This window comes from Epinephelus moara, chromosome 4 (genome assembly GCF_006386435.1).
Source record: "Epinephelus moara isolate mb chromosome 4, YSFRI_EMoa_1.0, whole genome shotgun sequence".
Classification (NCBI taxonomy): Eukaryota; Metazoa; Chordata; class Actinopteri; order Perciformes; family Serranidae; genus Epinephelus; species Epinephelus moara.
The window spans coordinates 26,971,380-26,982,559 of NC_065509.1; the positions used below are offsets into that span (position 1 = coordinate 26,971,380).

General features: G+C 38.7%; 1 protein-coding gene across 1 annotated transcript in view; it reads right to left on the reverse strand.

Moving 5' to 3' along the window:
• The window catches only part of slc25a43 (solute carrier family 25 member 43), a 13,685-nt gene extending 8,549 nt beyond the window's left edge, over window positions 1-5,136 (reverse strand). The window contains exons 1-3 of the mRNA XM_050042008.1: window positions 4,720-5,136; window positions 2,047-2,288; window positions 1,701-1,873 (exon numbers count right to left, since the gene is read on the reverse strand). Coding sequence (XP_049897965.1) covers window positions 1,701-1,873; window positions 2,047-2,288; window positions 4,720-4,991 — 687 coding nt within the window. The 5' untranslated portion in view covers window positions 4,992-5,136. The remainder of the gene's footprint in view (window positions 1-1,700; window positions 1,874-2,046; window positions 2,289-4,719) is intronic.
• Between the last annotated feature and the right edge of the window lie 6,044 nt (window positions 5,137-11,180).

The window sequence follows — 11,180 nt, forward strand, 5'->3', positions numbered from 1 at the left end:
ATGTGTCCAACACTTCAGGCAGTCATTGACTGTACAGGATTTGCAACCAAGTATTAAAACTGACTGTTAAATTGATGATTATGTTAGTTTGTCCAAATACTTATGAGCCCTTAAAGTTGGGGGACTGTGTGAAGAAATGGTTGTAATTCCTACACGGTTCATACTACATTTTTGAAAAAAGCCTTAAACTGTATCATTGTCCAAATAATTATGGACCTGACTGTATACACTTCATAAATATTTCAACTTTATACATGTTTTTATGAGCTTGATGTCAGTTCACACTGTTTTTTTTGTCATTGTCATACATATCTTTTATTCTTCAGTTTCTGCCACTTTATGTGTAGGTCCGTCACAATATATAACAATTCTTATTTTATTTCACTGTTGTTTCCTTTTATTTATTTGGCATTGAACCTTTTTTCTTGTTACTAAATATGTTGCTTATTTAAAGTATATATTTATGTCAATTTCATTTCTGTCGATGTATTTTTTGTATAGTAGTGCTACACCAATATATCATGTGACCTGTGTCACTAGACCCTCACATGAGCTCTTTAGTTGCAGTCTTGTTTCCAATGCATTTTACGCCCTGACTCTAGTCAAACGAATTGGCTATCCATGTATCAATAAAGGGTTTTAACTACAGTCAGTGCGCCTATACTATGGACTTTTACACTGAGTGAGCTGGCCAGTCGTTGTTTTCTAAGTGACTCTTTGCTCCATCCTTGAAGAGCACCTGATATTTTTTTTTTTACAACTAACAGGGTCTTACCCAAGTGCAGCACTCCCTATTTTTTCTTCAACTAATCGATTAATTGAGAAAATAATCAACAGATAAACTGACAATGAAAATGATCGCTGCAGTCGTTGACTTGGCAAATCAGGTTTTGCCTGATGAAGGTCTAGGTAGCAGACGTCGCAGCATTAAAATCATTATTTGAAAGTTAGACAGTGTGCAGGAGTTTTTCTACAAGTTGGGTTCTGCTTGTCCGTCTTCTACACACATTTGGAAATAGATATGCCAAGTATTCTTTCATTGTGTGTATAAAAGTTACTTGATCGATAAGTTGATCTAGGGAACATTTATTGGCAACTATTTTAATAACTGAATAAACATTTTAGTGAATTTTTAAGCAAAAAAAGCAAAACATTTTCTGTTTTTAAGGCATTTTAAATGTGAGAATTTGATTCACCATTTTCTGACATTTTATCATCTGGAGATAGATTCCTTCAGATGTCAATGTATTTAATTCACCTGGTTACAGGATTAACTTGTAAACTTCTCTCTTGAGTTGTGAGGTTCCTGCTTCCTTTTTCTTTTGTCTATTTTTGTTAGTTGTATTTTCTGTCTCTAACTGTGTGTTTTTATTTATGCTGCTGCCTGTCTTGCCCAGGTGTCCCTTGAAAAGAGATTCTTAATCTCAATGGGACTCTCCTGATTAAATAAAAGATACATTAAGAAAATGTATTGACAAAACAATAAATCGAGAACATAATGGATTGATCAGTAATGAAATCAATCATTAGTTGCAGCCCTAATGTGTGTTAATTATTTATTCATTTTCCTATTTGAATGACCTGATGTTTTTTTCATTTATCTAGTTGTTCAGTTTTTATTTTTAACATGTGTCTGTTTCAGTTCTCCTATGAAACATGACCTCCAAAGAGGACGTGAGGTGTTTCTGGTGTTAAAATACCTGCATCTTCCGTTTTACAGTTTCAAACGGGTAGGAGAGGGTCTGGGCCACTCCGGCTGCAAGACAGCCATTAATGAAGTTCTGCAGGGGAGTGAAGCGAAAAGGAGGCTCCTGCCAGAGTTTGTCCAGGTTCATGTAAACTGCATAGCATCCAACAGAGAAGGGAAACGCACCTGTAGACAGATGAAATGCACTGTGAGTTACAGTATTATTAATGACATGTGTGCAGATAACAATGGGAAGACTGCAGACAAACGCTCTTATCAGGAGGAACAGAAATGCCTTTAAAGAGTAGTGTGTGTTAAATGTTTTGGAGCACCAGAAGAACGACATGACTGCAACATACCCAATAAAGTGAGGGAGAAGCCTCTGTAGAGAGCAAGCAGCCCCTCATTGCTGTAGATCTTTGAGAGAGTGTGAACTACGCCGATGTACGTGCGCTGTCTGCAGTTCTGAGAGATGAGCCTGGTTTCTGCCACCTCCAGAGGGTATGTGGTCAGAGCAGCAGCGACGCCAGCCAGTCCACCAGCGAATATGGCTCTCCACTGAGAGATGAAGCCCACCTCATCCATGTGAAGGTGGACTATCCTGGACACAGAGGACGGGGAAATGAACGACACTTAAATGAAGGTCTAGTGAAAGTTCAATCAGGAAGACAATACTTTTCATGCTCAGGCGGTTAGTTTCTTTCTCACCCTGCCATTCACTACTTGCATGTATGCTCACTCATTATCTCTAGGTGTCATTGTCTGGGTGTGCCAATTGAGTCATCAGCTGATTCACAATCAACCAATAGCTTAGCGACACACCTCTGTAAACTTATCATCCTACTGCTCATCATTTTAAATATGTTTTTTTTAAAAATTAAAAATAAAATAAAACAAAATTTTATTTAATAATTAAAAAAAACAAACAATTGAAATAAAATAAGATAAAATAAAATGTTACCTTGGGCTCAGGAAAACTGTGACAGGCATTAATCACCATCAGATATTTAGACTAAACCAGTAATCAATTATTTAAAAATAATGATTTAAAAATAATAGCAATCAAAGTAATTACTTACAGCCCATATAGATAGATAGATACCATATTTTTTAATTAATGCTACCAGCATCATGCTCTCACTTATGTACTTTGTTGTTTTACATGTGAAAATAAATAAACATGAACGACATCATAACACTGATAATGACAGGTCAAACTGTTTCAATGACTGATAAGCTAAGATACTGTTGTGGTCACGTTTCAGTCGCCTACACTTAAAGAGCAAATTAATAACTCAGGTCATGTGTGTGACAAAGAGGAAGGGGCTTTATTTTCCTGGAACACAGTGTACAGCAGGCTGCAGGACAGTGGTGTGCCAACCGGATGCGGCGGTGTTAACACGCACATACACGTGTCCTGAAGCGTGAGAGGATACCTACTGACTGACTGCAGCAGCCTCACTACACTCAGTAAATATTTATGACTGAGCTGGATTACTGGGAACACGGCTGCGGCCCGCTGCTCTGCATGTTTATGTATCTGACATGTCACCACATGTTTTGTCCGGTAGTAACCCAGCAGAGATAGTGAGAGGTTGTTTGCCCTGAGTGCAGCCTCACAGGTAGCACTACAACTCATCATGAGAACATATTGTCCTTTTTCCTAGGAATGTCAAACTTTAACCACGAATAATCTGTGTATGAACATATGTGTGCAGTTAGGCCTTCAACTAACACAACTTTTCATGATCACTAAGTTTAAATTAATAATATAATATTTGTACATCATATACTACTATTCTTTTTACTATGTTTGTGTTGTTCTTATATTTTGTACAGCACTTTGGTTAACTGTGGTTGTTTTTAAATGTGCTATATAAATAAACTTAATTCAATTTGAATATTATTTTTTGTTGTTTAATCAATAAATAATGCTTTAGACAAAGTAAAAAACGCCAACCACAGCAGAGCCCAAATTTTCATATCCAGCATATTTACCTTTTTTTGTCCAACCAACATCCTGAACCAAAACTTAATCAATTTACAATCATATAAGACAAAGAAAAGCAGTAAATATTCACATTTGAGAAGGCGAGTTCTACTTTTTTCTTTGTCATTTTGGCTTCAAATAATGACTTAACGGGTTAGAAGATTATCAAAATAAGAACAAACAATTGATTGATTAAATTATTCGTCAGTCTATAGAAAAATACTCAACAACTGATAATCCTTTCATCATTGATGTCATTTTACAAGCAAGCAACAGTTAAACCATATCCATTTGCTGCTTCTCTTTGACTTCTAGTCACAGTAAACTAAATATATTTGGATTTGGACTGTCAAAACAAGATATCAGAATGTTGCTTTTGGGAATTTTTCACCATTTTCTGTCAGGTTACAGACCAAACTATTAATGATTTAATTGAGCAAAGAATTGGCAAACTGATTAACAAAGGTTATTTGCCTTAAATAAAATAACTCCCGATTATTACTATTATTTCTAATTATATTTTTTAAAATTGACTTTTCATCTAATTGTTCCAAATATAATGTTAACATTGTTGTGGGTAGACTTAAAAAACAAACCAAAAACAAACCAAAAAAGAAACAGATACCTGTGAGACAAGGCTCAGGGTGAATTCACCCCCCACCATTTTAAACATCGACTGAGCAGATGCAGCCTTCTGATTGGCTGATAACAGAAGGTGCGCCTCGTACGGTAAAACAGGAAGTACATCTTTAGCTGCACTGATGGAAGTAAACAGACCATTTAAACGAACCCCTTTCAGTTATTTTACCCCGTCAAGTGTTCAAAATCACCGTGTTAGTCACTAATCCTTCTACTGACGTCAATATGTGTCATAAATATGTGTTTAATACTCTTTTACACAGTTCGGCACAAACTTGCTAAGTCAGCTGACCAAGATGGCTAACGAGCTAATTCCCTGAGCTAAACACAGATGAAAACATCCACAGATGTTTCACAGTCGATACAACATCAGACAAAACACTTTAGGTTAAACTTTGCTTACTTTTTATATGTTGTGAGGTGGACTGCGGTGTAGGGGAACAGCCGAAGACAAGAGGCGAGGTTTCCTTTCCAAAACCCTCGAAGTCCCTCATTTTGGTAGATGAAGAGAAAACTCTGCAGGAAACCTCCCTTAGTGTGAAAAGTGCCCACCTGGCTTTTAATTTTAACTACCTCCAATGGCGACGTGACGGTTTTACTGAAGACCCCGGCGAAACCGACGCACATGAAGCTCTGAGAACTGGTCAGCCTGTTGTCTTTTTTAACAGAGGCCATCACTGTCCGTCCCTCCGCTGCACTGTCCGCTTCCTGAGGTGGTGTCTGTCTTCTCTGAGGGACAGGACAGGCTCTGTGTGTGCAGGTTAGACATCTAACTGTGGGAGACAGAGGAGGTATCCGTCTCCTGTCCCCACCAGTTGTGTTATGTGACGACACCACGTCACGTTGACCGGTGCTGGAGGTGAGCTGCAGTTACGTCTCACTAACACTAGAGGGCGCTGTTTGACCACACAGGAAATACATGATTACACACAGGAGGGTGAAGTCAGGTGATGTGGGACACTTTGTGGTTATATTGACAAAAGAAAACACCTAAAATTCTGAAGGCTGCCTTAAGTGTTGCTTTTAGAACTTGTTATATATTTTTTCTATATTTATATATAAGTGGTTATATACATTTATGAGTTCAGCCATTATTGCCTTAAATCATTAATGTAATCTAACTTTGTATTAAAAAAGATTGTCCAACTTTTCTGCCATGTTTCCCCTGTTCTTTTGCTGGCTGTTATCTTGGTGCCATATTGTCTACAATGGACTTGTGTGTGTGCTCCTGTGTATGTAACAATGTATAATTCTGGACTGTTGTTCAATAAGTTCAAATTTATCACCATATACATTAAAAAAGTACGGTGAACATACAATGTAATGAAATACTTCATGCCCTGGCTCTCTGTCAGCCCCTAGAAATTAGACAATAAATAGAAAATACTTACCTAGAGAAAAAAACAATAGCAACATATAATACGCATAAATAATCCACAGCATCAACAGTAGTCTGACTGCCTGGGGGTTAAAACTACCTCGAAGGCAGGATACCAAGCTGACATAGACTGGCTGTATCATCTTTAATATTTTTCATGTGACAAAAATACTATAAATGTCTGTAGTAGGCTATGACAGGGTGGGGCACAATAGCACAAGTCATGTTTTTATGGCACCTGGTAGCCTAAAAACATTGTTTCACTTCAGAAAAATGTCCCTTTTTTAGTAATTTTTTTGTCCCATTTTACCTGAATGCATCAACTACTCAGTCAAAACCTTTTACCATAAAAAGTAAAGTGTATGTTTCAAACATAAGTCAAACAGCTAATTGTCGTTATAACCTTATTATTCTAGCTGCCAAACTCTTATTAACATGAGAAAATCAACATGCCACATGACGTACCTTGGAAGTTCTGGGACCAGTGGATTTTTGAATCTTTGGTGTGCCTATACTTGTAATGTCAGACCAATAAAAATAATTTGATGACTGGCTGCAAAGATTTAAAGAGCCCAAGATGTAAAACCGTATTTGCCCCATTTTATCTGATGTCCAAAACTACCTGACTTCACCCCACAATATGTGTCTTCATACCTATAAACAGTGGTGGAGGACATATACATGTTCTTTAATCAAATTAAAGTACCAGTATTACAATATCAAAGTCCTGCAAAGTATTAGAGTAAAACTATTAACAGCAACAAGGACCAGTGGTGAAATGTAACTATAGTAAGTAGGGCTACATTTACTCAAGTAAGTATTTCCAATTTATTCTAGCCTACTTTATACTTCAGCTCCACTGTTGGGGGAAGGAGAGAGGGAGAGTTGTGTGCATTCATTTGTTAATGACCTGAGACAGATTTGACCCCATGCACAGTGGTATAGTTTCAAAGGAGTTGTCAAACATGCAGTGAAATCAGTTCAGTAGATCATTATAAAGTCACAGACACCTCACTGAAGAATTTAACATGTTTGTCTAGTTTTAGGATATGATTTGGTTTAGACAGAGGTTTTTAAAAGCTATATTTTCACTGAAATATATTGTTGTAGCAGTGGTAGATTTAGTGTTTCCATTTTGTGAGACTATACTTTTTGTTGATCTCAATTTCTAGTGAATATTGTACTTTATACTCGAACATATTGAGAAATCCTGTGACATAGGCAGCACTCTATGTAGCTGTCAGACCAGGAACATCATTTAATTTATCTCAAAGTTCATATCTGCATAAATGTATCTGTATTATGGCTGCAGAGATAACAGTGGAGGAAGTGAAACTTGTGGTCGGTTTAGTGTTATCTTTTTGTCACTCTCTTAATTCCAGTAAATAAGAAACAGTGAAGCAGTTGAAACACTTTGTTAACCAAGTCCTCATATTTTCAGGTGACCTCCTGAGAGGCACCCTTGAGGACAACTTTGGTGACAACAGTTTAGGGAGTGGCAACTTTGTCTCTATAGGTGGCGCAGTGCTCTAACTTTTTGACTTGTCCACATGGCAACTGGGGGGAAATAACTATCAGAATATCTCACTCTAGCAGGGGTGAGGTTTGGGTTATGAACTGCTCAGCTAATAATACATAAGTAGGTTTTTGGCTGCTCTAAGTAACAGTTAATGTGTGTGTTTTTTTTTCAGATGGGTCATTCAGAGAAAAGCCTCTTTTTAAACAAACATACAGCCAAAATAGCATGACATTACATTAATATATTAATAATTAAGTGCACTTCCAGCCAATTTCCTGTCCAGTGATGCTCTAAGTGAAAGAAAGGAGAGGTTTGGGGTTAAGGTCGGAGGTTTGGTTTAAGGCAAACATTGCAAACACAGTGACACTGTCAGCATGTTTTGCACAAGCCATCTAAAATCTTTATTTTCTTTATTGTACCAAGCAAATACATCAGGTCTGATTTAATGTCTAACTGTATTAATCAGCAGGGCTTTGTTGTCGCTGTCTTGTTTCAGCGTCATGTTTGTTTTCCTCCTCGTCTTGGCCTTCCAGGAGCGCCTCCCTCCCCTGCCGGGCTGACAACCTCAGATGCATGCGAGGAGCCCACCTTCTGTCTGCGGCTGGACCACTTGGCTCCTCCACAAAGGCTTTCTGGAATAACAGAGCCAACCAGAGGAAATGACAGCCTGATCACAAGCCCTCGCTCCCCCTCTGGCTGCCCACTGGGGGAGGAAAAGGCCATGTCTGTGTGTGTGAAAGGGACGCTGGCTTTCACCTTTGTAAACTGAAGTACCACTTTCGATGCAGTGGGGGTAATTACAGTGAGGGTTCAGAAACAAGTGCAGAACAGAAGCAAATCAATACACTTATGAAAGCAAGGATGATTGTCTTGTCAGAGGAGCTGGAGTAATTTACATCCTGACTGGGCTCCAACAGAAGAGAGTCAAAGCAGATATACATTTTTGCTCCCCAGAGCAATAAAATTCCCTCAAATGCTTTGATAATTCTTTGATGTCACTGTCATATATGTTTGGTTTGTGATACACGAGATAGTAGGACGTCTTTCTTTAAAGATAAGTGGTGTGATGTTGTATCTTATCAAGCAATGCTTCAGCAGTCAAACAGGACACCACCAAGAATCTGCTGCCTCTCTGTCTCCTCTGCTGTCCTTCCTCTGCCCCTCACACTGCCTTCACCCAGCAGTATTCATAGAGAACACACATAGAGCACTGCCCTCTTCCTGTATGTATATCCCCCCTCCTGAATGAGAACTTCCTCCATGCTGCAGAGCAGTGCGGGAGCAGCCTGTGTGCCTTTGTGTCTCTGGGACTGGCACGTAGCAGTAGGTGTAGGCTGGCTGAGGCATTGTCATTCCCTGGATGTCATGCGCAAGTCAACCCTTGATCTCCCACTTTGAAGTGCAGTGCTGGAGGAGAGCAGTCTGTGAGTCAGCAGTCAGAAGAGGGCGCCCGATAACCAGGGAGGCTGCACGGAGGACTGAGTCGCTGTCATCCTCTCACAGACTGGTGCAATAAAATTCTCACCTCATTATCTGAGACAGTCACATCACAGGCTTGTGTTGGCAGGGGAGGGGAAAGGGAAGAAAGGGTAGGAGTGGGGGTGGGGAACAGGCTAGGGTGGGTGACACCAGAGTCTGTCTGTATGTGAGTGTGTCTTGTTTTAAAAGGGTGGGGGGTGTACTGGTGAGAAAAGTCAGGCATAAGTACAATTCACTGTGGCACCATGTTGACACCTCCACCAGCGAGGCTCAGGCCAAACTGCTCGGCTCACTTAACAGGACTGAGAGACTTGTTATGCATAAGAGGCTAATTTTGAATTAACGGTTTCTGTGATGGGTTGAACTGTGAAAGCTTGTCAGGGTTTGTTAGGAATAATAAATGCAATGTTGCACCTCATTACTGGTGACAGTGTTTATTACAACAAACACTGAAACTGCTATTATCTCAGCCCTGTAGACCAGTAAATGTGCTTAAACACAGCCTATAAAGTGTCACATCTGCAGTAAACATGAGGGCTTAAGGAGTTAATTTGTGCAATGATGGTTTCAAGGGCTAATCTGTAAATTATTTTACTAATGTGCAGTGCTGGGGAAGCTACCTGAAAGTTTTGCAAGCTACTTAACACTGAAAAAAGCCACACTACAGCAAAGCTACCCTCCGGAGGAATCTAGTTTGGTTTGCTAAAGCTACTTAGAAAAAGCAGTTCAACTACTTTGATAAAAGATCAAACTGACAATGTGCACGTAATACAGATTATAACAAAATAGTCACATGATTTTTATTGCAAAAAGTGTCCATTGGTCTCAGCTCATACATAATGTGTGTGAGATGCATAATCGACTATCTTGGCCGACTGTGGAGGCTAAACTAAAATTTACTCTTTTGTTATTCAGGCATACTGTCATCTTAAAAGATACACCTCAGTTTTTTGGTGATAAACAATTATATAGTGATTTTTGTCATGGGTATGTGGCACATCAAGTGAGAACTGGTCAAGTCAAACAAACAAATTTTATGATGAGAACCGTCCTTTATAGAGGGGTCTCAGCTTGAAATGTGCTCCCTATCAGCACTAGACAGACTACTAACTGATATTCCTTCAAGAAGTCACTAAAACTAAAATTGATGAATCACGTGTAAAAAAAAAATGATGGCAGTTCTGGAACATTTTTGCTAACTTTGTTTTATTTTTTATCTGGTAAAGTGAGTTTGTGACAATTTTGTTTTTTACTATGGTTTTAGCTATGGTGTTATACACGATGTCCATCAGTCAGACACCTGCTTTCAGAAACTTGTCCATATCCAGGTGGGGGTATTGCACCAAGCATGTAATGTCTAAAATGGTGTGCAACAACTTCTCTAAACCTTTGTTAATTAATAGCAATAATCTATACTTATGACTAACTGTGGCAAAATGGGGTTGACTTACAGTAGAGAAGCAATGGTAAAATAAAAATAAAAAATCCATTTCTTTTATTGCCGAAAATTGTTTGTAGTTTCAAAAGTTAGTTACACAAAAACTGGCAAAAAAAACTAGCTACTTGAATCAATTTGCAAATATGAATGCAGTTGAACTGACAGCAAGCTACTGCAAAATGTAGTTACACTACTGGTTTAATTACATGTAGTTCACTACTCCCCTACACTGCTAATGTGGGATAACATGACCCCATGTGCAGTGACATGTTCAATGGAGTCGTGCAATAACCTTCAGAAAGATTTGAAACTACGTGAATTGGTCTCTGCCTGATTTTAAAGCTCTCATAAGCACAAGGATGAATGAGTCAGTTGGGTTATGTTCTAATATTTCTACGTATTACTGTATATCTTTTTATGCCTTTTTTTGTGGTTGTTTGGCTCTAACTTTTTGTCTACTGCTGTCTTGGTCAGGTCTCCCTTGTATAAGAGATCACTAATCTCAGCGGGACTTACCTGGTTAAATATGGGTTAAATAAGGTTAAATAAATTTAGTGTTGCTTTTTTAAAAACAGCTGTGAGGATTAAAAAAAAGAGACTTGTTAGTGAAAATAAGTGATTTTTAAAAACATTTAAAAATCACAATGAAAAACAATTCAGTTTTTGCAAAAATGTCATGTTGTTTTTATGTCATTTCTATTTTCCTTGTTAAAAGCTAACAAGGAATGATGCATCACCTATTAAGCCAGGATGTAGATGACCAGGAGGCCCATTGTCTGTGAGGATGCAGAGGAGAACTTCTGGCAGCTGGTGCCCCCTTATCTTCCCATGTACAGCCAATAAATCAATATCAAATCTAAGGAACAGGAAGCCAGATGGCCTTCCCACAAACCCACCAGGCTGGGGCGCTCTCAGGGCCTCCTCGGCTACTGTACCACCGGTGCATGCTGCAGGCCTTTGAAGACATACACATTCAACAAGCAGCTCAATGAATGACTAAAGGGAACAAATAAGCTGTTACGACTCTGCTCAAATCAGTGTTTGTGTTTC